Source organism: Trichoderma asperellum, chromosome 6 (assembly GCF_020647865.1).
Source record: "Trichoderma asperellum chromosome 6, complete sequence".
In the NCBI taxonomy this organism is placed as follows: domain Eukaryota; kingdom Fungi; phylum Ascomycota; class Sordariomycetes; order Hypocreales; family Hypocreaceae; genus Trichoderma; species Trichoderma asperellum.
The window spans coordinates 1623123-1650053 of NC_089420.1; the positions used below are offsets into that span (position 1 = coordinate 1623123).

General features: G+C 50.4%; 7 protein-coding genes across 7 annotated transcripts; 3 read left to right on the top strand and 4 right to left on the bottom strand.

The window, feature by feature from the left end:
• Positions 1–72: 72 nt before the first annotated feature.
• TrAFT101_009983 (uncharacterized protein) lies at positions 73–5454 on the bottom strand. The gene is made up of 4 exons (XM_024906659.2): positions 5295–5454; positions 4449–4901; positions 2086–4265; positions 73–1996 (listed from the first exon to the last, which is right to left on the bottom strand). Exons 2-4 carry the CDS (start codon positions 4890–4892, stop codon positions 1606–1608), a joined length of 3015 nt encoding a protein of 1004 aa, XP_024761086.1. The 5' UTR covers positions 4893–4901; positions 5295–5454; the 3' UTR covers positions 73–1605.
• Positions 5455–9587: 4133 nt separating this feature from the next.
• Positions 9588–9848, bottom strand: TrAFT101_009984 (uncharacterized protein; the record flags this gene model as incomplete). Its single annotated transcript, XM_066128812.1, has 1 exon — positions 9588–9848. One exon carries the CDS (start codon positions 9846–9848, stop codon positions 9588–9590), a length of 261 nt encoding a protein of 86 aa, XP_065984937.1.
• A 140-nt stretch (positions 9849–9988) lies between these two features.
• TrAFT101_009985 (uncharacterized protein) lies at positions 9989–10195 on the top strand (the record flags this gene model as incomplete). The annotated part of the gene is made up of 1 exon (XM_024906515.2): positions 9989–10195. One exon carries the CDS (start codon positions 9989–9991, stop codon positions 10193–10195), a length of 207 nt encoding a protein of 68 aa, XP_024761084.2.
• A 7442-nt stretch (positions 10196–17637) lies between these two features.
• Positions 17638–18214, top strand: TrAFT101_009986 (uncharacterized protein; the record flags this gene model as incomplete). The annotated part of the gene is made up of 2 exons (XM_024899998.1): positions 17638–17765; positions 17851–18214. The coding sequence occupies 2 exons, from the start codon at positions 17638–17640 to the stop codon at positions 18212–18214; spliced, it is 492 nt and encodes a 163-aa protein (XP_024761082.1).
• Positions 18215–18908: 694 nt separating this feature from the next.
• CDC48 (AAA ATPase cdc48) lies at positions 18909–22178 on the bottom strand. Its single transcript, XM_024899953.2, has 6 exons — positions 21945–22178; positions 21846–21873; positions 21733–21788; positions 21429–21678; positions 19880–21371; positions 18909–19815 (listed from the first exon to the last, which is right to left on the bottom strand). The coding sequence occupies exons 1-6, from the start codon at positions 21986–21988 to the stop codon at positions 19226–19228; spliced, it is 2460 nt and encodes an 819-aa protein (XP_024761081.1). The 5' UTR covers positions 21989–22178; the 3' UTR covers positions 18909–19225.
• Positions 22179–22730: 552 nt separating this feature from the next.
• Positions 22731–24460, bottom strand: TrAFT101_009988 (uncharacterized protein). Its single transcript, XM_024901886.2, has 2 exons — positions 24254–24460; positions 22731–24146 (listed from the first exon to the last, which is right to left on the bottom strand). The coding sequence occupies exons 1-2, from the start codon at positions 24257–24259 to the stop codon at positions 23157–23159; spliced, it is 996 nt and encodes a 331-aa protein (XP_024761080.1). The 5' UTR covers positions 24260–24460; the 3' UTR covers positions 22731–23156.
• A 1469-nt stretch (positions 24461–25929) lies between these two features.
• On the top strand, positions 25930–26721 carry TrAFT101_009989 (uncharacterized protein; the record flags this gene model as incomplete). The annotated part of the gene is made up of 1 exon (XM_024900078.2): positions 25930–26721. The coding sequence occupies one exon, from the start codon at positions 25930–25932 to the stop codon at positions 26719–26721; it is 792 nt and encodes a 263-aa protein (XP_024761079.1).
• Between the last annotated feature and the right edge of the window lie 210 nt (positions 26722–26931).

Genomic DNA, 26931 nt, shown 5'->3' on the forward strand with positions numbered 1-26931 from the left:
AACACAAGCCTTCCATGTCTTGGTGGATGGCCCGTTTAGCATTAAACATTCACGCCTACATTCGATGGCAAGTTTTTTTTTTTTTTTACCAAAATTGTTTTCTGTGATCTACCTAAGTTATCGAGGCTGCCCCGTACTTCTAGTAAAATGGTGAAATTTCCCGTTTTCTGGTAGGCCCGACGAGTTGTGTGTTCTTTTTTTCTGCTTTTGTTCAAATTTTCCATCCTGGAGATCATATCATATCTCTCAGCTTCCTTGAGGAAGAATCCCAAAAAATGTATGTTAAAACCATATCCGTATCGCACAAATACCAGAGAGCACAAACCCAAGGCGTGATTCCTCTTCACTAAATTCCGGATATCCATCCAGTCCATCGGGCGTAAATTGTTGAATAAAAAGGAAATAGAAAAAAGCAAAGTCGTATAGTCGTTGCCCGTAATCAAGGCGAAGTCCCGTAGGCCTCGCCATGGTGGCATCCATAATCACAAATCCCTTCAGATAGAGACAAAAAAGAACAAGTGTTGTCATCCACATGTTATCCTCTCAAATCCACCGAACTCATCGGTAAACCTTCGCCTTCAACATTCATTCACCTCGTTCATTCTCTCCATGATAAGGAGATGATTTCATAAGCCACCAGCGCCCATGAAAGGCACAAAGGCTTAGAAATGAGGCGAATACAAAATGATAAAATGCTATACCAGTCAATTGTCCTTCTCACATCTCCAGATATTGGATATCAATACATCATAGTCAAACAGCGACCAGCGAATGGAAAACATTCGGGCCACCTTCGACGGAAGACGTAACAAGTGAGATGTAGAGCCGATGCAAGAAACAGTGGTAAAACAACACACATTATATGTCTCCGCGTGTAACTGCGGCTATATCTCATCTCTCGTAACAATGCAAAGGTGTATTATTAAGTCCGGCTATGTGGCGGTAGATTGCAACAAGAACAAAGCAGATTGGCGGCTGCTAGATCTGAATGTCTGTGCCTGAAACGGTCGTAAAGTAGGAAATAAGTAGAAATAGATAGAAAAAAGGCGTCACCGTAGTTATGAAAATTCTAGTCTCGGTTATCCGATGAAATGCTTTGTGTAGTAAATTCGAGGATATCCAGAAGCCCGGCTGACTGTCCAGGCTCCAAAGGAACGGGAGAATCAAAATTGGCTTGCTGAGAATAGGCAAATGTTCCTTATGCTGTGTAGATGAATGAAAATGATGAATAGAAAATGATGAGTATCGATATCCTTTTCCTCCTTAACGCCGGTGTGATGCAGTCATCATGCTAGGCCTAGACGTTCAAGTTCAGCAACTGAATGCCAAACAAAATGTTGAATAAACCTGCAGTTTTGTTTTTGTTTCCTTTGGGCTTTTTTTGGGGGGGGTTTTTTTTTTTGTTCTTTTTTGAAATAAACGAGAAGTGTAACTGGCATAATCCCTGGGCCAGTATATTGATATCAAGTGGGTCGCAATGGAAAAAAGCCGTGATTCTAAGAAGAAACGCAGTTTTCCGTTTAAGGTCGTATCCGGTCAAGTCTCTTGGTGTTCGACACCCGAGACAGTAGATATGGCCATAATGGCCAGCCTTACTGAAGAAATCTAGGAATCTAGTCCTGATTTGCGACGCGGCTCCTGTTCATGGGTCGATTCATTATCGGAAGAAGATGTCGAAGGATGAGCCTCGCCATTGCCATGCGGCTGAGAGTTATCGCTAAGAAGCTCAGTCGTAGACCCGTGACTCTCATATCCGTCGATCTGAGCGCCCGACTTGTTCTTGCCATCCATATTGGCAGCTTTCAAGGCTCGCTTGGCCTGCAAAGACGCTTCTCTAGCAACGTCCAGGGCGCGCTCTGCCGTTACTTGCTTTTGCCACATCGAAAAGTACACACCTTTAGCAGCGAGAAGATCCTGGTGATTACCACGTTCAACGATTGTTCCAGCATGCAGCACAATGATTTGATCGGCATGGGTGATGGTCGACAATCGGTGCCTGTAGAAAAAGGAAAAACTGTGTGTTAGCTTCAAACCCTCCCATCCTAAGCTTTACAATAATCATAAGAGAGGGTATATGTCACTTACGCAATAATGAGCAACGTTCGCCCTTGACCGATGTTGCAAACATTTTGCTGGATTTCCTGTTCCGTGTGCGAGTCAAGTGCAGAAGTAGCCTCATCCAGCATGATAACTCTAGGATCCTTGAGGATAGTACGAGCGATAGCAACTCGCTGCTTCTCACCGCCACTGAGTCGCAGTCCGCGTTCTCCAACCTGCGTGTTATAACCATCGGGGAATGACATGATGCGGTCGTGGATACTGGCAGCTTTGCAAGCGGTATAAACCTCTTCGTCACTCGCTCTAGGGTTGGCATATTTGAGGTTGTACATGAGCGTCTCGTTGAAAAGGGTCGTATCTTGGGGCACAACGCCAATATGGCGACGGACCGAGCTGATTGTGAGATCTTTAACGTCTTTGCCATCAAATTCGATGCTACCCTCGTCACAGTCGTAGTAGCGGAACATATGTCGGAACAAGGTAGACTTGCCACCGCCAGACTCGCCAACAAAGGCTGTTGTAGTTCCCGGAGCACATTCGAAGCTGATGTTGCGTAGAGCAGGTCTTCGAGCATCATAGGCAAAGCTCACATTCTTCCATCGAACATGTCCACTAAAACTTTCCAGTTCGACGGCATTGGGAGAATCAACCACGGTTGGCTGGATCTTGAAGAGCTCCAGGAGGCGCTCGCCAGAAATCATGGCCTGCTGGACTGTGCGATAAAACGAGCCGAAGAAGTTGAGAGGGCCTTGAAGTTGGGTCAGGTAAGAGACGACTGTGAACCAGTCACCGGTAGTTCGCACGCCAACCATAACTTGCCAGCCACACACTATGGCAGCGACAATTCTGCCCAGGTTGAAAACGAAGGTCTGGCAGATATTCATGAGGACCATGCCTACCTGGACCTGGGCCTCGGCCTTTTGGAAAACCTCAACCTTGGCACGATATCGGTTGGATTCGTATTCTTCCGCGTTGAAATACTTGACCGTCTCATAACTAGAGATGGAGTCGTTCTTCACCGCTTCCTCTTCACGATCAGCATTGGTCATCTCTCGTCGTTGATCTGCTCTAGTGGCGGCCATCTTGATGGTCATATAGAGATACCAGCAAGTGTCCACCAGATTCAATTGAGCGTAGAGAGGGCCATAGTTGACGTAGAAGACGGAGATAGAGAGGAACAAGTCGAAGAGCATAGGGATGACCTGGAATGTCACCTGCTCGAGAAATGCATTGATTGCAGAGCCCTTGTTAAGCGCAGAGAGGACTTCGCCAGTGCGTTTCGACAAGTGAAAGTCGAGGCTGAGAGAGTGGACATGGTTAAAGGCCGCCGCTGTCAATCCTCGGTACGAGTACTGCGAAACAGGAATCCAAAGGAGAGATCTCAGGGAGCCAAGAAGACCGGACTGGCCTTGAAGTACCCAGAGAGTACCCAGGATGAGGAAGTCCTTGAGGGGGAAGTTTTCAGTGGTGATGGGATCGCCGCTTCTGATGACGGCTTCTAGCTTGTTGACGACTTTGCCGATCTGCCATGGAACGTAGACGTTGACCAATCGCTGGATGATGACTAAAACAAAGCACAACATTACCTGGAGCTGCAGCTTGGTAGAGTCTTTGGGCCAGAGATAGGGGAAGAAGAGAGAGTAGCCTCTGACATATTCCCACCAGGTCTTGTGGGGGATCTTCTTCTGTCGGTAGAAGGCGGCTTGTTCATCTTTGCGAGAATAGGATCCTCCTGTAGGTTTGGGTGCGTTCGAAATGGTTCTACCACGAGATCGTCGGCCGTTAGTCTCAGAACTGGTGCTCTGCCTGGCGTCATAAGATCGAGTCTGCCCATTAAGCAGTAGAGGCGTGGCTTCAGAGATGCCAAATCCTTCCTCAACTCTATCTGGGGCGTGAGATTTGAGAATCCATGCAACGCAGAAGAGGGAGATGGAAGCAGCTATGGTCAGCAAGCGGACCAAATAGAGAACGAGATCGAGCTTTGTCCATGAATCAATGCAGCTGTCATCCGTGGTCTGGTCGTCTTGCTTGGAAGCGCGCACGAAGTGACAACCAGCGGCAACAATAGCTGTGGTGGTGAAGAGAATGAGTTCTCCAGCGAGACTTAGAATCCAGATTGTGAGGTGGACGATATTGGGGCCCTTGCGCCAGTCGAATAACGAGAACAGGATGTAAAGGTAGAAGAAAGTAGCTCCCACGATATGAACCTAACAAGGAACAAGGTTAGTGGATTCTGGGGAAGGAGGGGCCCCGAAAGCCAGGTCATTTGACCAGTTCTCTCGAGAGCAAGATGAACTCGAGGTCGACCCAAGGCCGTGGAGATGGGAAGACGAAGAAAATCCGGGGAAGTATGGGGAAGTATGGGGGGGGGGGGGGGGCGAGAGACATACCACTGTCCATTCGCCAGCCCAGGGAAGCCCTTCCTTTGACCATTTATAAGGGTTCTCGTGCCAGAAGGCATGAACGAACATGGTAATACCAGTAACCACATAGCTCACGAAGACAACAGCAGCAAGGCAGCGAAAGACGTTCTTAGCGGTCGGGCCAAAGCGCGGACCAATCTTACGCTCCCCGTTGCTGCGCTTCTTGCGCTTGGTAATGGGCAAGGGCTTCCCTCCAGGACCTTTGACGGTGGGCTGGACAAGATCCTCTTCCTTCTTGGCGTTGAAGACGGAATACCATGCGGCAAGAGAGATGAAGGCCACGAGCAGAATCAGAGAGTAGAGGTATTGTGTGTCTCGCAGGACCTTTTCGGCCACGGTGAGGCCATCAGAGCCAGAATGGGCGGGAAAGGCGCCGCGAGCGTCGTCGGGCGGCGCGTCGTCGGCCAGCATGGCGGCAAACTGCAAGCAGAAACAAACGTCCAGTTAGCAAAAGCTGCGTGCCTTTTTGAGAATATAAAGAAAGTAAAAGAAACGAAAAGGTAAAGTACAGGCAAGCAAAGGGAGAACAACCGGCACGAGAGAAGACGTCAAGGACGGCTAGGCTAGTTGCGAGATGCTCTTACTCGCAGGCGTAAGATGATGAAGGTGATGGTGACGATGTGGGAGGGCGTAGAGAGAGAAGCTGCCTTTGCCTGCGACCAGGGAAGTTTGGTTTGGATTTCGAGCAGGGAATATGGTCTTTTTGCAGGGGCGTGGCGATGTCCAGGTCAAGTGGTGCGCTCGTCACGGGGAAGCGTGAAGGGGGAAAAAGAAAAGAAGGAAAAGGATACGAGGGCGAGGACGAAAGCTTACAATTAATGACTGGGGGGAGAGAGAGCCAGTTACCGCAGAGACGAACTCATTGCCCGGGCAGCTGGCAATTGGCAGCTGGCGATGAGGGGGAGGTGAGCAGCAAGTGAGGGGATGCTGAGAGGAAGCTGAGCAGCTGCCAGCGCGCGAAAAGGGACGATGAAGAGGGCACAGAAACCGGCGATGGACAAGCTCGCGGTCCAAGACGAGCAACGAGCAGCGATGCAGACTCAACGTCAAATCGGCACCGGACGCCTTTGGGCCCCTACTGGCGAAGTGGCCTCGAGTGGGCTGGGCGTCGTGTTAGCGGCCCAGGGTCCAGTGTTTCTCGGTGGTGGCCGGTCCGGCACTGCACGCTGCAGAGCTCCGTTTGCCGTACCTACAGCGCCCTACAAGCAGCAGCAGTAGCAGCAGCAGCAGCCGCCAGTGCCTGTCTGGCGCCTGGCATTGGCCACCGCGCCTGTCTGGCCATCGACCCAATAAGGTAGGGGAGTGTGCAGGCCCGGGGCTCCAGCAGGCCTAGTGCCGCGCTGGCTGCGCTGCACAGGCCCGCATGCAGTTGGGGCCCTTCTCCGGGGTCCAGCTGGTGGAGCGCACCAGCCAGCTGACTTGGGGGGGCGTGGTCATAAGGCCTGTGCCAGAGACGCTGCAGTGGCGAAAACAAGCCACCCGCACGAGGAGTCGCTGCGCCATATCGACCTCGACCGCAAAGGGACGGGACTAATAAGGCTTGGTTTGGCTGCGTACAAGGCACGAGCAGCGACTAGCAGCTTATTGGAAAGTTAAAGGTATTAATAGCCCTGTCTATAGTACGGCAGCTATCGATGGAGCAATAAACGGGGCACGGCTGCCGTCAGAATCAACGCGGCCGTCTCTTTGACGTGCCACACACGACATGAAATCCAAAGCAGGCGTGCAGAACAGACAGACAATGTACTAATATGCATTATCTACATGTACATATCTAGGAGTATCTACATACTAGTAGGTGCGTGCCTGCACAGACAGGTTTCGGTCGGCAGAAGGGAAAACAAACGCTCGCCCCCGAATTGATTGACCTTGATTCATGACCGTGGCTAAATTGGAAACATGTTAATTAATATGCGGGCTATTATTGCGCTGGTCAAATCACATCGGATTGACTGCAACCGGACGCTGCAAAAGGTAACCCTCCCCTGCGAGAAAAAAAAGCTCAAACGCCTTGCCTTGTATGCCTGCTCTCTGGTTCGCTGATTTCACGCCGAACCCAGAGAATCGGAGCCGGGGTTCCTGTTGGATGGTGTGCGAAGAGGGGCAAAGAGCTTGGAGCTGCATCTGGAGCTGGGGCTGGGGCTGGAGCTGCTCTTCAGCCCAACAGCTATCGTGCTCTCTGCCTCATTTGACTCTGCACGCCTCATAGGGCAGATACGCCTTACCGTTGTAGGTGGCACTATGGAGATATCTAGACCAGTGTTGGAAATTCGCTATGAGGGATAGGGCTGCTTTGGGAGGCGTTGCGATGCTTGCTCTCACCTATCCACAGGATTATCCACACGTCTTCCCAGAGGCCGCCTACTCGCATTCACGTTGCAGCTTGCTTTGTCACGAGTCGACCGACAGCCATGACAACGCAAAGTTGCAGCAGCAGATGCTGTGTTACCACCTCGCTTCGCCCGCGCAGGTATTGAATCCCTACGTTAATGCCCATCACACCAGCATCCGGCCGATGTTGGGCGACGTTTAGGTTCTAAGCGAGGACAAGGAGCTCTCGCCAAAGAGGCAAAAAGCATGGAATCAAGGAAAAATATCGTCCGCGCGGCCTACATTCGCCTACATGTAGATGTGGCTATGCTGCCGGACATGTCTGTTGCTCTGAGCTCTCCCACTGCCAACCGAGGCCATTTAATTGCTCATTCCTGCAGCTTTGCTGTAAATTGGCGCAGCCATACCTTGTAGCAATGATTGATGTGCTTGATTGAGCATTGGTGCCATACCATGCCATGCCATGCCATGCCTATTAGGTCGTCTGCTGCGAATGCCACCAACATCCAGCCAGCCAGCCAGCCGACAGAAGAGCAGAATTCCGGAGCTCAAGCTATCTTGCCTATTCTAGGTAGCCCTCGCCCAGAGGGTGGGAAATGCTCGGCAGCTGCAACAGCCGGCACCCGTAGCAGCCCCATGCGCGCATTCGTGGCATCGGCACTGCATTGCTTCGTCGTTGTAAACTGCCTGCCATTCCATGTGGTCTATCCAGAAACGAATGTGATAGATAACTCTGAGCGATGGATTGGCGCTTCGTGCGCGGTGCAGCACGGCCCCAGCGCTTTGAATCGGGGGATCTATCTAATCGGAACCAGCCCCGCGATCCGCATGCTTAGCATGCGAGCCTCAGCAAGGGAGGCGCCGCGGCTGGCGACGGGAGAACAAGCTGGTCGGTTGGTTCGCGCTGGCTGGTTGGCTGCGAGAAATGGCCGTTTTGTGTGTGTCCGTGTGCCTTTAAGGTCTGTGAATTGACGTCTGTGGTGAGGTGCGTGCCCTGTGAATCCGAGTCTCTCACGGTACCTGTGTCCACTGTATGAATATCTAGGTGCCGTACCAGTCTTATGTGCAGCAGTGCAAAGGTAGCATCTACTTCGAAGTGTCTCCAACAAGCTAGTCCGTGTAAAATGGCGGTTAGCAGAGAATGCTGGTGACAGCAGACAGGCATTTTGCTTGGACGCCCCCAGGCGCCCTGTTCTCATCTATCTGGAGCTGTGGGTGTGCGCCTGCATCGTTTACGAGGTAAGATAAGCTGCCTCCCGAGCCACTAACCAGATTGCATGGCGCCTACGACTACTGCCACCCCATCAGCTTGCTCGCAGTCATTGTGAGCAGTAACAAAGGCCAATTGATTGCTTAGCTTAATTGCCAAACACTGGAAATAAGAAATTGCTAGTCGTACGTCTACCTGCATTACCTGCCTTATGCTGGAAGCTACATGGATGTGGCAGAATGGCCTGGTTCTGCAAAATACGCCCGCCGCTGTCTGCATGGCCTGGGACAATGTGTGCATGTGTGTGTAAAAAGCTCTGTAAAGCTGTTCACACGTGCCGCTGCCACTGCAGCACGCACTCACTTACATGTATGTACTTGCATGTGAAACGCTGCTCGATAGCAGGTGCAGATGCATGGAGTTGTCCAGACCCGGGATAGTTCATGCCACCAGTCTGCCAAGGTCCATGCAATTGAATGCGAGGATGCGTCTGCGTGCTGCACGCCTACCTTAAACGGGTCTCCCACTATCCATCCTCCAGTCCAAAAGGTTCCGGGCCCAATACTATCGGCAAGGCTAGAGGAGCAGGAGGAGCAGGAGGAGGAGAGAGACACAAGAAGAGGAGCAGATGGTGTTCCCCTTTGTGTAGGAATGGCCCCTCCAAAGGAAAAGCGAGGCGGGCATTTCAGTCCCAGCCGATTGGACAGTCCCTGTTACAGGCCGTTGTCGATGCAACCTCCCTAGTTCCCAAGCCCGGCATTAGCAGAGAACCGGGTCTATGCGGCACGTCCGCCTTGAGTGACTGCAGTTGTTGGTGCGCGTAGCATGGAAAAGAAGCAGTGGCAGCAGCATGTACTCGTACAAGTACAGGCTGTGGGATATGGATATGGCAAGGGGAGAGTGGTGATCTGCCTTGGCGATTCGCGCTACTTCATCGCCAGATGCCCAGATACAGGCATACATGCATGGCACCTCTCGCATGCCCTCTCTGTGGCTCAAGAAGGGCTTCAAAATGCTTGTAAATTCTCCGTGCGTCAATGCCTGGCAGTCGTACAGAGAGTACTTGTCCTTTGTACATCCAGGTCTCAAGAGTCTGCATCTGCATGTGTGGGGAATCCAGCATGGGGTAGCCAGCGTGCAGGAGGCACTCTGCGGCCTGTCCTGGCGTCTGAGATCCAGTGGCACTACTCGTATATAAGCGTACCGTGCAGCCGAAGGTGTGTGCGCTGGGATATGCCCATCCATCCGGAGGCCAGAGCTTGCAGACGCCGTCATACACACAAGAGTGAGTGGTGATGCTACCTCGCTCTCGATTGTGACCGGTCCACGTACGACCTCGGACGGGCTCCAGCCAAGCTTTTAGAGCTACTACTAGCAGTAGCTTGTCCGGCCCCTACAGTAAACGGCTCCTCTCCCTACTGCAGGTCCCCAGCCTTCCGGATCGCGCAGTGTTTCGTACAAAGTAGAGAAAAGAGAAAACGGATTCGGCTAGTGGCCTGTTCTGGTTAGCCCGTGAAAGGCGGATGCTTGCTAGAGGCAGATGCCGCACAACGGAGCACGGAAAACTAGGCTGCGTTACCGTAAAAGCCAATTGGGAATACAACCTGGCCCTGCGATAGCTGTGGAGATTGGTCTTCCGCCGCTGTCTGTCTCGTTCTCAAAGTATTGCCATCATCTAAGCCGGCGCCGTCATGGCCGACGAGATGCATGATACCAGCGCCGCTAGCAGCGGTGTTGGCCCGTAGCACTTCTGATAATAGCAGCCCCTGGTGACGGTATGTGCCAGGGATACGTCCGTTGGCCGAGTCCAGCGGAAGCTCGAGCATCTAGAAGCATTCTGATGAGGACAAGACGTCAGTCCGCAAAGTGCGAGCTCCATACCGCGCAGCAGCTCATTCACCGCCGGCCGGCGACACACGACGGCTGCATCCAAGCCGTTGCAAGGAGCTGTGGTGGTGTCCCCGTCATGCACGCCAATGCACAATGCAAGCCCAATACGCATACCTCGTACAACTATGACAGCCACTTCGCGGTGTGGCCAGAGCCCAAAGCGCCATCCACACCGGCACTACCTGAAACCTCACAGAATCGCGGGACCGCACTGCTGTGGGCTTGCCATGGACCATTATATCGCTCAGAAGGCGAGCCTAACTCGCATAAAACCAGTGACTAGCCCGAGCTGTGCTCCTGGGGTACGTCGAACAAGCTGCAGAGAGCTCAATTTTGAGAGTGCCGCTGCGTATAGCTCGTAGACACCAAGGACATCCATCGTACGAAATACCTACAAGCATTGCGTCGCTGACCGGCGACTTTTGTCTGACATCAGAGCATCTGTAAATGGCAGCTATATCTCATATCCTCCTTTATACAAAGGTACCTACCTAACTTAGATACCGAGGCAGCGGGTGATGTTCTGTGAGGGGCAGATCCATCACCTCCAAGGCCGAGCCAAGGTACCGGTATGCACAGGAGAGCCAACAAAGATCGTCTTGTCGGTTCACGGAGCATTTTCGCACTTGTCCGATGGGAACCGAATAGGCGCTAGAAGGTTACTGGCTCCAAGCTCTGATTCTAGCGGCACCGCAGGTCCAACGCTCATGAACACAGCAAGGGCATTTGTGGTGTAGCCTCACTGAGGATCGTCATTGCTCGACGGCAACATCTCCGCCATTTGCCTTGATGGGGGAAGAGAGTCGTCTTTCCTTCATCAACATCCAGCACCCAGCCAGTGAGAAGGAGAGAAAGCCAAAGAACAACATACCAGTAGCTGCAGAGGCGGTCGGGGATGCGGGCTCTGGGGATGCTGCCAACTCATAGCTGCTACATGCCTAGCTGCGGGAGTAGTGGTGGTAGTGGTAGTGGTAGTGGTAGTACGATATGCGCTCAGATCATGATTCGACTTGCCTCCTCGGCCGTCCCGACTTCTTCCACAAAACAGCAGAGGCCACAGGGATGTGAGATCCTATGTGGATGGATTGGGGCGAGAGACGAAAAGGCGATGCCGAAAGCGTCCATGGCCTAGAAGCTGTGCAACGCGAGCGAACGCCCTTTAAAAACAAGTCGTAAGGAGCAGATAGAATGGGTGCCCAGGAGAATCCCGGCAATCTGCATGGTCATGGATAGGTTAGAGAAGGGGGAGGAAGAAAAAATTTTCCCTCAACACGCAAGGTAGTTAAAGAAGATGCATGATATATGGAGCGCTAGTAAACTTGCTCTCGTCTCCAAGAGAGGGAAACACAGACGTAACGCCAGGTCAAATCTGCCAGCTTCATCGACCGTTATTGGTCTTGGAAATATAGTGTATATGCGTGGTGCTTTTCTGCATTGAAATATATATATAAAAGATAGTAGTACCTTGAAGAAGTGCTAGTGTACAGAAAAAATCGTCCTCAATCTCCCAGCCAAATTCTGGAGCTTGTGGTTGGCAGCACCAGCCATACTAACCTACTATAGGTACTCGAGTATGGATGCGAACAAGCCTCTCAGCTTCTCCCATTGACAAGAGGGCGACACTCAATGTAGAACGGATTACGCCGAATGCACCGAGTACCCGTCACGTACCCCATACTCCGGCCGGGCTTCACCTCGAGGTGCAGGTGCTGATGCCACCTTTGGCTTCGAAAAGCGCCTGCCTGCGTGCCGTTTTTGGCACTTGGAGAGCTAGGAAGCTGCAAGTTCTACCGCTAGCACTGGTAAGCTACAAGGAAGGCATGCATCACGTCGTGCTAACCTGAGGTATCCGCAGCCACGAGGGCTTCATGGGCTTCATGCCGGTCTCGTCAAGGTACAAGGTACTGCTTTCGTGCGCCGTTCTCGCGTCGCGCCAAGTACTCCATACAAGCCTGAGGGCTTGCACCAAAGGCTTTCAGGCGCAGCCTCAAGGTTCAACTCGCACCTAATCCTCTCTTCTCCTCTCCTCTCCTCTCCTCTCTCGGGCATCTAAGAGGCCTCTTCCGCAATTGCTCGCGTGCGGCCTGCCGCTTCGGTCTTCCGCTCGTCGGAATGCAGCATACCGCCGGTAACCTCTTGTGCGAGAGCGTCGTACAACAACAGCTGCTTACCGCTCATCGTTCTCTCCAGGATCCGGAGCGCATCTCGGCCGCCGCATAGACAAAGGTGGAGAAGCCGCCATGCGGATGGCTTCAAGACCAACTGTCCGACGGTCTCTAAGCCCTCAACGGAAATCTGTCTCCGAGTTTGTCTATCTCACCTGTTGACATTCCGGCTTTCATTGACCGGGCTGCGACATGTTTCACTCGCTGCCCCAGCTGCATGAAGAAGCATCCAATTCCATACCCTGCAAACGACCCCGGTCAGCCGGTCAACTAACCTTGCAGGAGCCGGGGCCGTTTCTCCCCTCCCTACCGCAACACGCCGAGCAGCTCTAATACGTTGGCGTCACCACTGTTCAAAAGAGAGGGACAGAGGGAGAGAGAGAAGGGGACAAAAAAAATTCTGAGCGTTGTCCTGCTCGCCGGGCACAAGCACATACTACTATGAGCTGGATTGCATACTATCCTTTGGCCGCCTGTTGTCATCAGCGGAGCCAGCAGCTGCTCAGGAGCAGTGGGGCGCTCCACAGGCAGTATACAGAGCATTGATGACAATATCATCGCTGTACTATGAAGATTTCTGCGAAAAGTATCAACACAGTTAGGATTGTGCGTCTCGGTTTCAGCCTGATGAAGCAGCAGGTCGCCGAACCTTGATGCCGACTGTCACGCCATGGCTTGAGAAAGACGGAGAACGATGCAGAAAGAACAGGTCGGTGAGATAGCTTAGTGCCTGTCTTCACATGCGTCGGGCATAGCTGCAGCCGGCCAGCCCGACTTTGCAAAGGCCTTGCTTTTGCTCCATGCAATACAGCGTGTGTCACGGCTGGTGGCTTTTTGCGAAAATGTGAGAAAAGATACGCTCTCACATCTCTGGAAGTTGTCCCAGACACGTTTGCTTCTTACGCACTGAATCTCTGCCACGTCGGTTCGTCACTGCTGTGTTGTCTGTGACGTGTATAATCAAAGCACATGGCCTAGGCAAAAACGTGAGCTTTCCCTACAGTTTCATGCCCGCATATCGACTCTCCGTCTCTCGGAGATACCATCATCCAGCCACTCCCTCCCGTTCAAAAATCCATTACAGCAATGGCAGGGCCGCTATTGTTTGTACAAATATCCCACCGCTGCTACTCTGTGGCTGCCTACTCTATTGCATAGGTATTGTGGGTCAAAGCGACTGACTTTACCAGGCATCTGAGCCTTGGAACCCGATATTATCCATACTTCTAGAACTCACCCCAATCTAAGAATAAAAGATTCTGCATCACAAGTCGCCAAATTTGGCTTTCTTTTCCTCCTTGCATTAAGATGGCTTGTCCATATGATAGTTCACAAATCAATGTGTGGCTGGTAGCCCCTTTTACCACTGAATGGGTGAGGGAGCAGGGCCAGCCTTTGGGGACAGGAGAGCACGTCATGCATACCAAGGCAGCCTTCTACACCGAGTTCCTCTTTCATCAGATGTTTTCCCCAAATTCATCCCAAAGCAGTTACTTGTCTTGGCGTCGCTCCCCCACAACTTGATTTGTGGTACGGAATACCAGGTCCTCGGATCGTCGCCCCTCCTGGCCTGCCGATATCACCAGGCTTTCGTAATCCAGCAATTTGCTTGGCTAAGGCTTCTCAGCCGCAAAGAGCATTAAGACATGAGTGAAATGTAGTTTGATATATGTTGTTGCTGCAGGAGAGACTGTTGGCCTACTGGCTAATTTGGGTATTTGAATTACTACAAACCTCCACCCAACGCATCAATCCATCAAGGGGGCTGAACATTTCGCACCCTGTGGAACACGGCTTCTAACTCAATCATGAATGTCTTCTCACTCTGATTTAGCATGCTAACAGCAGGGTGTCTGCCATCATCGGATAGCTTTCTTCCTTCTTCTCTCCCCCGTGCATCCAAAGACACCCCGGGTTCACGCAGCGTTACTACCTAATTTATACAAAGACACCTCCACACCCCCAAATAGTAAACATGGTGTGAAAAAGCATGGCTCTCGCCCATACACGACGCGATGCCAATATCAAGGCAAGTCACGCGTTTCTTTTTTCTGGCAGTTTCGGGGCGCACAAACTCCTTGGCTCTCTAAAATGCCCAATTATAACCTTGCAAATGGGTGCCGGCTTTGATTGGCCTGCTCGGCCCAGTTACTGAGGCTGCTTCTCCTCTCTTTCCATCCTCGTAAAAACAAGAAACCTTTGCTGTGCAGGTCTAGAACAAGCTTTGGATGTTACGGCATTGAAACTCCGAGAACAGGCGAGTTATGCAACGCCAAAGGCAATGCTCCTGCAGCCAAGCCTACCGATGCTACGCACTGCGCAACCCAGATCGCAACATAAAGCTGAGACAGTGTGTAATAAAAAGTCCGATTTAATGGCCGCCCCAAGTGAGGGGTGAAAGTTGATATGTTTCCCGTCTCGGTAAGTATCAGTACAATGTTTGTCTCAGAGATTCTTCGACCTGGCGCAAGGGAAGGCAAGACAGATTTTGTTATTGGCTCACCGAAACGCACTCCGCCCGCTCTCGGAGTACGGCCATGGTACTGGTACCACCAGAGGGAACCGGCATTAGCACACAATACTCGGATCCGACATTTGCGGGCCTCTATGATATTATTTGCACGGTCAGGATTGTTGGTTTGGCCAGATAACAGCTCTAGCGGTACAACAGGAAGTGGCCATTATCTAAGGGCTGGTCTAGACTCTTACCGCCCAGTACATGGCAGCATAGAATAGGCATGTTATCTTTATGGCTGCTTCTCCCGCTGCTCGTATCACAATTGTGATGGGTTAAGAGAGTTGAAGACTTCAGGGCAGTGAGAAGTCTCTACGAAGCTGGCTCTTCGTGCCACTTGCAAAAAGGTAATTTAAGCTCCATGACAGTCTATCTCTATCTAAATATACCAGGATCGGAGCCAAAATTCCGTCTGAAATGCTGTATACCATCGTAGAAAGAAATGCAGCGGATTTATTGCCTTGACTACTCCAAATAAAAGCTACCCGCGTACTCTACTCCCGGGCGGCAGTGTCTGGGTACATAGATCGTAGATCTCATAGGAGTTCACGAAATGTTCTTGGCCAATAAGTTTCCCTTTTGCCATCAGTCATGTCGATCATTTTGGAAAAACGCCTTTCGTAGGCCAGGGGGGCGGCCTACGCCTCTTCCTATTGCTCCTGAAGCCGTTTGATCGACAACTCTATATCCTTAAAGGGGTACTGATAGCTGAAAAAGCGGTGATTCAACGTTGTATTTCTTCTCTCAAGCAAGTCATCATTTCAGATGGGATTTATAAGGTTTACGTTTGGTTATTCCGAGGATAAGAAGATGGACAATGCAGATTCTTCATACATGGTTGGATGAAAATGAGAGAAAATAGCTTTTCAAAATATTTTTGAAGGCGTCAAAATAGGTAACAAATGGTCTTCTATGACAGGTAGTTGAACCTATTAACAATTTTGTCTGAGGAATAATGAACTTTGACAAACGATGCAAAGGTTGATTATAATAAGGGACGTTCATTCAGATGGTCTAGGAATAAGAAGGGATCAACGGTGTACCTATAGAATAGAATTGCTTGCTTATACATCTCACTGTCCCTCTTATAATTCTTTAGTAGTTTTCTTTGCAGGTACTCAAATTGCTTGTTTATACATCTCACTGTCCCTCTTATAATTACCTATTTAGTAGTTTCTTTTGCAGGTACTCAAATTGCTGTTTCTGAAAATTTGCACAGACACCTTGCTTATTTCTGTAGCCTGAGCAGGAAGACTAGGTTAGACTTTCTGTCTATTATGCCTTATTCAAAACGATACTATTAAAAATGTTACTGATGAATGATCAAAGAAGCATATAAAGTGCGAGTTTAGAATAGTGTAGGTCTTTTTTGGAGGCGCTTGTTTCAGCACGCCAACATGCAAACGTTTCTTTTTTTTTTTTTTTTCCATCGCCTGTTCTATGCGATTGCTTTAATAGACTATTCCCTATTTATTGTTCTTGTTCAATTACCAAAGTTTTATATCAGCGTATATCGAACTTGGCACTATTGGGTTGACTCGCGGCGGTCCAACCATATCAGCTGCTGTCGACAAGACAACCTCTACCAATGTCGTGAAATGCGATGCACTCCCTGAAGAAAAGATGCTAGTCATATGTTTATAAATGTTTTTTATAAACTATATAGTGGGCAATATTCCCTTTATTTTTTTTATTTTTTTTTTTTTTTTTTGGATTTAATAAAAGCCTATTAAGCCCGGAATTGAAGAGTGTAAGAAGAAAGAATTTAGGCAGCGGTTTTCAGGTAGGAGTGCTTCCCATACCATTCGCAACTCATGTCTCTTCTAGGTCAATATATCTCATTATAGCAGCGCTTATATCTAGCAGAAACGACTAACATGGATATTTCTGTATCGGTGAACCTCTTCATTCAGTCATTCGCTAGATACGATGTGATATCTTCAAGGAGGGGATAATAGTTTCCAATTATAGATTCGGATTCGCCCTCGCCAGCAAAGCAATCGTATTCAAGGGTTATTACTAAAACAAAATCACATGTATTATAACAATCATTTGAGAAGCAAAAATCTTGGCTACCAAAATAATAATAATAATAATAATAACCCCTCCCCGCCTTCCAAACCTCAAAACCCCCCAATAACAAATAAAGATCAGCAGCATCAAGCAACAAACTCTCATACCCAACCCCCACCTCAGCCTTGCGGGCACCGGCAATGCCACCAGCCACAACCCAGCCACACAAAAAGCGCTCCGGCACAGTAAGCAGCAGCGCCAAATCGGGAGAGCGACCCTTCCACAAGCCTCCTCCGCGTGCAGCGTCAATGTACTCTTTTTTGCTTAATTAAACGGCAGCCGCCTCAGCCTCGCCCAATCTGTTTTTGCAAGCTTTCTTCCTCAACTCTTGGAACGTTATAAAAAAGAAACAGGAGCTTTCTTACTATACAAAACCAATTATTTCCGCCTTTTGTTTTTTTTTTCCCACCACCATCAATTTTCCCTGCTCTTTTTTTTTTAGCCTCGGCAAATTTATATGCTACAGCCCGACAGGGTCGAATCTCGTCAATTGCGCGCGCTAGGAGTGAGTGGTGTTGGGTGACTGCACAAAAAGTGGGAGAGAAGCTGCATCTTTTGCCTCGCCAAGATTGACGCAGGTAAGCCTTCGCATCGCCGTCTTCATATCTTCAGACTCTTCCTCCTCTCCGTCTTGTATTATTAATCCAGCTTTGCTGACCCAATGGCTCCAGCACCGCTGACCAAACGAGAAGCCAGAAAGTGGCCGCCCGTCCCCTCGGTTCAACACCATCCCATTTGCCATCATCACATCCATCGTCCGCTTCAAGGCCTGGGGCTCCCATCTACACCTCCATCGGATTCTCATACTTCTTTCGACTCTCTCGGAATCCCGACCGATATTACTCTTTACATTATTCCCTCCTGCTTTCCTCTTATTCGCTCTAATATCGCTCGCATACACGCGCGCGCGCCGCCCTCGGTCGCTTTCTTCGCTTACAAAAACCACTGCGCATCACATTTCACACAACCATCATGTCGCAGAGGCCGTCTACACCCGTCAAAGTGCCGTCATCGGCGGCAAACTATACCCCCGCGACGCTAGATCCAGACTTGCGATCGCAGATAAATACAATCCTGCTCAAGGACGGGCATATTACAAAGTTAGCTGCCGTCACTACTCCCATGACACAGAGAGAAGAATGTCATCCCGACAACAAAATGCTAACCTACCCTTGTCTTGTCTAGAATCCAAGAAGCTCTCCTCCACGCCCTCAATTCAAACTCCTCCAACTGGCCCACCACCATCCAGAACCACGCCCTAGCCCTCCTCCGCTCCGGCGAAATCACCACATACCCAGCCCTCCTCCGCCGCGTCCTCGAAGACGTCCGCGAAGGCCAGCCCTCGTCAACATCCAGCGCAAACGGCAAGCCATCGTCATCATCCGCCGCAACAACAAACGGCAACGGCGACACCAAGAAAGCCAACGGCACACCAGCCTCCGACAAATCCCCCCTCGCCATCCCCACATCCGTAATAGAAGAGGCCCTGAGAATCACAAGAGAATGCCTCGACTCCGTGTGCGAAATCGAGGAAAAGGGCAGTGGCTAGAAATCTCCTCCCTCTCCTCCCTCTCCTCCTCTTCCCCCTTCTCCTTCTCCTCTCCCCCTTCCTCCACCTCTACCTCGTCATCCTTCTCCGCCAACAACGCTTGGCTCACCTCCAACTACTGCTACAACTGCGAAGAAACCGCGCCTGGGGCTTTTCAGGACATGTCGCACACGGTCGAAATAAAATCTAATCGCTTCTCTTCCACTTCGTTTTCTTTTGATTCTTCCTCTTCTCTTTACTGTTCTGTTCTGGTCGATTCTTTTTTGTGGTATAGATAAGGGGACGCGAGATGGATTCTTGGGGATATAGCTTCTTTTCCTTTTCCTTCTCCTTCTGCTCCCCATTTTTAGGACGAGCGGCAAGGATATTGTATGTGGCTTTTTGGGAGCGTATGGTGCATTATATGAATTTGAGCTACTAGGGCGTATTTGTAGTGTCTCAAGACGACGCCTACCAGGTGGGAATACCATACAGACCACCGAGCTTTATATAAATTTTACATCAGTCGTATTAGCATCACAAAAACAATTGCCTTCTTAAGTCAGTAGCAGACTGGAGAGTTCATCTCGACCGATTTTCTCTACCTCTGCCAGGTTATCATGAATTATAAGTAGTCACAGGTTACTAGTGAGTGTACTGCGTTATGTTGTTCACTTCACAGCTAGCAGCAATTTGGTTTAAGTGGAATCAATTGCACTCTTCTATCAAGCTAACGTATCTTATTCTGGTGTTTTCAGATCCCAGTGTTCCCATCCCTTAATCTGGTACATGCCAAAATGTCCTGAGAATGTCTTAGTGGCCGAGCGCCATGTTCTGAATTGGCCTAACTCTGGCCATCCTCTACTGCCTTCCTGAGCCGAAATAGTATATCCATACGATACCGTGATTTGGGCTTCTGCCCGACCAACTTGTGCTGATAGATGCAGATGTAGGAAGGAGGTCTTTTATTGTTTTCTTAAATTACAAGGGGATTTGGGGAATTGCTTCTTCCTCGCCTTCTGCCATCATGCTTTAGTCGTAAAGATCGTCATCGTTGCCTGCATCGCCGAAAGAGTTGCCAGCGTTACCAGCAGCACCAGCATCAGCTCCGTCAGGGAACTTGAAGTAGGCACCAGGGCCAGCATTCTTCATCTGCTGTGCAAAGGCCTCGTATCTTCGGATCTCCACATCGCTGACGGAACGGCGAGCCATCTGCATGGCCTCCTCGAAGTGAGCCTTTGTCAGCTCTGGAACAGGGTCCTCGGCATCTTCATCGACATCCATGTTGTCTCCAGCAGCCTCACGGGCCTTGGTGCGCTCAATGTCAAGTGAGATGGACTCCTTGATGGCAATCTTGACGGCACGCTGGGTGATGAAACCCAAATCGGCACCAGAGAAGCCGTGGGTCTTAGCAGCAATGTAGCCAAGGTCAATATCAGCGGCGACAGGGGTCTTGCGCAGCTGAGCCTTGAGAATACCAAGACGGCCAGGCTCATCAGGAAGGGGCACATAGATGAGCGAATCCAGACGGCCAGGACGGCAAAGAGCAGGGTCGAGCTGCTCGGGTCTGTTGGTAGCACCAATGACGAAAACGTTCTTCTTTGAAGTCATACCGTCCATTTCTGTTGATGGTGTTAGCTAAATGATGACAAATAATGTGTTATAGTAGAGCGCCATTAAACTTACCAGTCAAAAGCTGGTTAACAACACGGTCAGAGGCACCGCCAGCGTCGCCGACAGAGCCACCACGAGCCTTGGCAATGGAATCCAACTCGTCGAGGAAAACAACGCAAGGAGCGGCCGCTCGGGCCTTGTCGAAAATATCTCTGATGTTGCTTTCGGACTCACCGAACCACATGCTGAGAAGTTCGGGTCCCTTGACGGAGATGAAGTTGGCAGCGCACTCGTTGGCAACGGCCTTGGCCAACATTGTCTTACCAGTACCAGGAGGTCCATAGAAAAGAACACCTCTGGACGGGGAGAGACCAAACTTGAGGAACTTCTCGGGGTGGTCGACAGGATACTGGACACTCTCTCGGAGATCCTGCTTGACCTCTTCGAGACCACCGATATCCTCCCAGCGGACGTTGGGGACTTCGACGACGGCAACCTCACGAAGAGCAGAGGGGTTGGACACGCCCAGAGCGAATCGGAAGTTCTCCATGGTGACACCTAGGGAGTCCAAGACTTCGGCGTCGATGGTGTCCTCATCGAGATCGATGAGATCCATCTTCTCACGAATCTGCTGCATGGCGGCTTCGGAGCAGAGAGCAGCAACATCAGAACCGACGTAACCGTGGGTCTCGGCAGCAATTTGCTCCAGGTCGACATCATCGCCCAGCTTCATGTTCTTGGTGTGGATTTGGAGAATCTCCAGACGGCCAGTTGGGTCGGGAATACCAATGTCCACCTCACGGTCGAAACGACCGAATCGTCGCAGAGCCGGGTCAATGGAGTTGGGTCGGTTGGTGGCGGCCATGACGACAACGTTGGAACGAGCCTTCATACCGTCCATGAGGGTAAGGAGCTGGGAGACGACACGACGCTCAACTTCACCGTTGGTCTTTTCACGCTTGGGGGCGATGGAATCGATTTCATCGATAAAGATGATAGCAGGTGAGTTCTTCTCCGCCTCCTCGAAGGCTTTTCGCAGATTGGACTCGGACTCTCCAGCCATTTTAGACATGATCTCGGGGCCGTTGATGAGGAAGAAGAAAGCGCCAGTCTCGTTGGCAACAGCACGAGCCATGAGCGTCTTACCGGTACCGGGAGGACCGTAGAGCAAGACACCACGAGGCGGCTTGATACCAATTGACTTGAAAAGCTGAGGGTGACGGAGAGGAAGCTCAACCATTTCTCGGATCTGAGCCATCTGCTTACGGCATCCACCAATGTCGTCATAGCCGACCTCGTTCAGGTTATTCTCTTCCTCCTCTCGCTGGATAGGCTCGCCCTCGCAGTGAATAACGGTATCCTGAGCTACGATGCCGTATTCCGGAGGATCCACCTCGACAACCTTGAATTCAACTTGCCTCATACCACCACGTACGATAAACAAGTCTCCTTGCTTAACTGGTCTGTAGGCTTCGCGGAAGTATGGGGCGAGGAAAACGTCGAATAGTGAACCAGTAAGGCCCTCGACGGTGTCGGCAATAGGCAGCACAGCAATTCGCTTGGCCTATTCTATGGTTAGATATGCTACAGCAGCAATTTGAGAATATCGAGGCGGACTCACATATTTGATATCGGGGCAGGGGGAGATGGTAATCACGTCACCGTGCTTGACTCTGAGGTTATGGCGGACAACACGGTTGATTCTAGCACTTCCCTCATCCAGTTCCTCGTCTGCAAGGACGATCAGGACTGTCTCCTTTCTCTTCTTGCCTCGTACAAGGACGGTGTCACCGCGGAAGAGCTGGAGGGCGTCCATGGTGGCCTCGGACAGGGCGATAATGCTGTTGTCATCATTGACGGCATCGGTAACCCTGGTTTCAGTTAGAATATTGTTGGTTTTTCTGTATCCGAGTGTGAATGCCTACATCAGCTGGTTGGGCTTCTTCTTCTTCTTGAGAATGGCAGTGGCGGTGTCATCTTCCTGTCATAAAGTTAGCTTCCCCGCCCTGGATATCTAAGCATGGTGGGCTGAACGAACGTGCTTGATTTCCGCGCCGGAGGGGTCGCTGTGAGATGGTCAGATGCTTCCAGCTTCCTGATAACTATGCCAAGATGGCCTCCGGATGGGATCACATACGTCAAGTTGACCTTCTTCTTGTGCTCTTCAGGCTGAGAAGCCATGGTGTCTAATGACGACTGAGTTCACGACGATGTGGGGGGACGATGACGGAAACAAAGCCGGGGTTCGTGGAAGTCGAGGGAGAAAAACAAAAGACAAATGTGCTTCCTCCTCAACAGTGGTCTATGGGGGAAGGAGGAGAAGGATTCGATCTCGAATTTGGATTCGGGGAGGATGATATGAAGGAGAGAGAGTCCAGCGGCGAAAGCTAGAGGTGTCCGGAGAGTCCCTTCAGAGATCTGGCACACACCTGACGGCCTAAAGGCACCCGGCAGAGGGGCACGGGCCAATGGCAGCGCACGCTGCCCTGAGCGGAGCGGAATATCAATGATGCTCGGGCGCTGAGCTGCGCTACGGCACTCGTTTGTCACTGCGAGGCTGCAGCTCGCCCAACAGAGTGGAATCTTCTGCCGCCTTCCACTGAAAAGCCGCCAGGCAACTGGGGACGCGCAACCGGCATTTTGCTGCAGCCAGTGCCTGGTAGCGCGTACGATAACCAGCTGTAGCCTGGCGAAACGGTTTATTAAGCAGAGCACGTTCAGGACAGTTCTATGTATTGCCACAGGAGGCGGCTATTTGCCCCTTCATACAATAGAGCAGTAGTAAAGGAATTGATTATAGTGAATTTGCATTTAATATTTTTGCTTCTACGCCGCACTGTGGCAAGCATTGGACGACCATTCAATACCTTGATGGCTTCACCTCACCAGCGTATTATTTCGATGAAGTCATACCACTAGATACATTAGTGCCACCTAAATTAACTACCTAAGGTACCTAACCCTTCCAAGTTGACAGCTCCATTCGCCAATGCCTCTTTAACAGTATTCCTACCGATGCATCTTGTGTAGTTATTATCCATGCGAATTCTCGCTTCTCAATAGTAAGAGATCGTAGAGGACTATTTTAACGTCAAAACGCCAGTCTATTCATTCAATGCTGCTTTTGCTAGGTACTATTATCTTCATTGCTGCGGGCGGATATGGCCACTCATATGTCGCTTGTAGTATATCCGATATCGCCTACCCTAAAACGCGATATGCTTGGGTCCAGGCTTCGTCTTGGCCCGTATCACAGTTCAACTCAAGTTGCGCATAGACGTAGGCTTGTCGGGCTTATTTAGAGCGCGTAGGATCCGATGGTCGGTTGAGACTGGCTCCCTCAAACTCCCTACTCATTCTCAAACGTATTGTTGAGGTAGTTGACAAACGACTCTCGCAGCGCATCGGCAGCCATGTTCGTCACCTTCTCCAGCCCAATACCCCCTCTATTCAGCCCCATAAAGGCCCTCCGATGTCTCTGCAGCTCTGGCAAGCCAACCTTTCTCGCCGCCGGCAGCTCAATAACAAGATCCTTCTTGCCACCCGTGCCAAGGGGCACTTTCACCTCCCCGCCACCATCGTCGCCTTGCTGATCCAAAACTCGCTTCACAATGTCTTGTGTTTCACGATCTAGCACATATAAGTAATCGCCACTCGCATCGCGCCCGCGTGGCTCTGTAGCCTGGTTTGGCTTGATAACTTTGCGGCCGTCTCCAGCAATCGCCTCCCAAAGAGAGTCGAATGTTCTCTTCAACTGTTGCTCGTCATCTTCCCATATTACTGTAAATAGAGGGCTATCCCAGCGGGTCATAGGATTGGGCTCTTCGTGACGGAAGACGAGATTCTCCCAGTTTGCAGGCTCATACGCCTCTGTAGTGTCGCCTGGCGCATCGTTTGGTACATCGCTTCCCTCCTGCTCGACAGCAGCAGCTTGGTCTCGTTTTAGCCTGTCTTCGTTGACCTGCTGTGCGCGCTCTTTGGAGCATCCAATCTGCAATATGCAGCTCGGGGTTCGGACGGCTTTCGCTTCACAGTGCAGCTGGTACCGCCAGCCTTTGATGTAGTTCAATCCATCCAGAATAACAATGTCTTTGTCGCTCAGAACCCTCTTTACAGCTCCATAGATGGCTGCTCTGGCATTCTTTTCGCTCGCATTTGCTGATCTTGCGTGCACTGGCACCGTAGAGAGATCGTATACTGTTCGTGATATCGATAGAGAATCGTCTGATATCAGATGCAACCGGTACTTTGTTCCGGCTATGCGGGCGGTAAGATAGTCATGTAGTTGGTTCGCCCTCGTCGATTTGCCCGACGTCGGCAGACCCGTGAGAATGATGAGCTATAGAGAAAACCATGACAACCATGTTAAAATGGGAACCCCTCTCTTGCCATGTTTGGTGGCGTGGTGTTTTGCGCGCAAAAGCACGCAGCGAACGACGTACGTACCGGCATCTTGTTGCCGAAGTCAAGGACAATCTATCCTTGGTATTCTTCTTGATGCTGTCGCATGCATGTGGGTGGAAAGGATTTTGTGTGGCGGCACAAGTGCTCTAGCTTAGTGCAATTTTTGGCGGTGCAAATGAGAAGCGCCGAGCGACGTCACTGCGAAATCTTTGCCGATGCCAGACGCCATCGCTTTCGGTACATGCCTCCTTTGCGCTGCCAATAGAAAAACGGTCCATTATGATCAAAATATGCTTATTGTAAAATGAGAGTAAAACAATACATTTTACAATTATTAGGACTCTGTTGCTCTGACTTGTTACCTAACGAAGGCGGTTGAAGGCACAAAATAAGCGAGACCACGAACAAAATTTGTGCCCAAGATTTGTTTTGATATTAGATCGTATGAAATGATGTCAACAAAATAGGCGAGAAGGATAAAAAGGCTAGATAGCATATAGATGGCGGTACAGGAAAGATAAATGGAGGCGTATATGCCAGTATTTGTATGATAGCAGCGATTCTTAGATATCGGACAATATTATAACACCCTTAGCTGAGTCGCTAGTAAGTCGTTCAGGTCTCGCTATGGCCGCAGCATTGTGTAATTGCGGGGGTATCCAAAGAGGTGAGTCTCGGTTATGGGATAATACTGGATCCAACATTGCTCTACTGTTACATGACGGGCTTATCCTTGCAAAGCCAACCCAGCTGTTCTTATTCAATCCAAACTGAAGAGGCTGAGGAGGCACAGGATCAAGATGCCTCACTAGCGCTCTCCTAGAGATGATCCAAGACCACAAGGCTTCGTAAACAAGCCTTTCGTCTTGGCAAATTGAAACGATTTCCGCGTATTCTCGGGTACGCCGTCCCGCAGCGATGGACCAAAGAAAGCAGCCAAAACAACCAAATGGGAAAATATACGCGGCTGAGGCAGCCCTCTCTGAAAATAATTTCCCTTTTCGAACAAGCCATTCGAGGGTTCTGGCGCAGGGCCAGCTCCCCAGTGCACCGCCCCAATGCGCCCAGCCGCAGCTTACAGCGCTCTAGCTCTGAAAACGTCCATCGATTCGAGCAAAAGAAGCCGTTAGCCGTGCTTGACGAGCTCCGACTGCCGATTAAGTGGGTCGCGGCAAGCAGATAAGACGCGATAAGAATCAAAAGCCACCAGGGGTAACGGAGATGGCGCTATTCCATACTGGGTAATCTTTTCGACGCAACCAATGAGCGTTGGCAGTTCCTGGAACTTACGAAGCCTTGAACCTTTTGTTGCTCCTTTCGAGGCGTTGACGACGGCGACGACGACGACTCATTAAAAGTTTTGAGTGGAGGGGCTGGCGAAGGAAGCGGTTTTCTGCTGTCAGCCTAACTATGTCGTAGCGTTGTAATGCGCATGGGGAAGTTAGATAGTTCTAATAGAAAATATATATAACTTGAGCTTGCTTCACTTCGTTGCTGGGAATCAATACTTGCACCATTATCACCTTACTCAACTCTCAATAGACTTGAGCGGCATCTTTGGTCTATACTATTAGAAGAGAATTAGATTTGTATATTTGTGCACATCTATTTTGGCTTGTCTTGTCTATAACCTTTCGCTTATTTTCAACTCATATTCCTCTCCACTTCGACCTTTGACCCTCGACTTACACGTGCGCGAGCACACTCTCAACACTACAATGGGTCGCCCTCTTCAAGCCTACGACGACATTGCTATCGCCGAGCTTGTGTTCTACACCTTCGCCCTTGGAGGAGGCATCTTCCTCTGCCTCAAGCATGGCTTCGCCAAGAACGCCGGCTTTCGATCCCTCATCCTCCTCTCTCTTGCTCGAATCATCGGTGCCTCCTTTCGCTTGGCAACCATTTCATCTCCCGATAATGTCAATCTTTACATTGGATGGATGACGCTCAACGGTATTGGCCTTGCGCCTCTTATCATGCTTGCTATTGGTCTTCTAAGTCGCGTCTTCGAGTCCATCCAGCGGCGAAAGGGGAGCGTCGTCATCAAGCCTCAGCACCAGAGATTTGTTGAAATCCTCATGCTGCTTGCCATCATCCTCCTCATTGTCGGTGGCACTCAGTCCAATTTCACCATCACCGACGGCAAGCCAAAGGTCGATTATTCTACCATCAGCCATGCTGCCGAGGGCATCTTGATTGCAATCGCAGCTCTCCTGGCCCTTGCCATCGCTCTCGCCATCCTTAACCAGAAATACGTCGGCGTGGGTGAACACCGCATCATCTTCACCGTGGCTGTCTGCTTCCCATTCATCCTTGTTCGCCTTGTCTACTCCTGTCTCATCATCTTTGGCGGTGTTACTTCCACTGCTTGGCTCTATCTGGGTCTGTCCTCTCTAATGGAGATGATTGTCACGCTGTTCTCAGAAGTTCTTGGATTCAGCTTGGACAAGGCAGGCCCACAGCCAGTTCCTCGAAACGACGAAGAGGGGCAAGCTTTTAGCAGTAAGTAGGATAACTGCTTTCGAGAGGTCTTCAATGGTGGGGATGTTTTCAGTATGGGTTACTAAGGGCAAACAAAGGTTACAATAGGGTCAGCGCGGAACAGGAATGGGATTATTAAAGTAATAAATACTCTTGTGAGAATTATGGCGAGACATAGTGATACCTATACAGAGTTTAGATCGTTTTCGTTCTTTTCACAAAAGAATCATTGTTTTCTA

Bases quoted from the DNA above. Each gene is read 5' to 3' on its own strand.
- TrAFT101_009983 (XM_024906659.2), bottom strand. From the start codon at position 4,892: ATGCTGGCCGACGACGCGCCGCCCGACGACGCTCGCGGCGCCTTTCCC. The intron at 4,266-4,448 runs GTATGTCTCTCG...GTTCCTTGTTAG, and splicing joins GGGCTGGCGAATGGACAGTG to GTTCATATCGTGGGAGCTAC. The intron at 1,997-2,085 runs GTAAGTGACATA...CTTTTTCTACAG, and splicing joins CGAACGTTGCTCATTATTGC to GCACCGATTGTCGACCATCA.
- CDC48 (XM_024899953.2), bottom strand. From the start codon at position 21,988: ATGGCTTCTCAGCCTGAAGAGCACAAGAAGAAGGTCAACTTGAC. The intron at 21,679-21,732 runs GTAGGCATTCAC...AACTGAAACCAG, and splicing joins AAGAAGCCCAACCAGCTGAT to GGTTACCGATGCCGTCAATG. The intron at 19,816-19,879 runs GTAAGTTTAATG...CACCATCAACAG, and splicing joins TGTTAACCAGCTTTTGACTG to AAATGGACGGTATGACTTCA.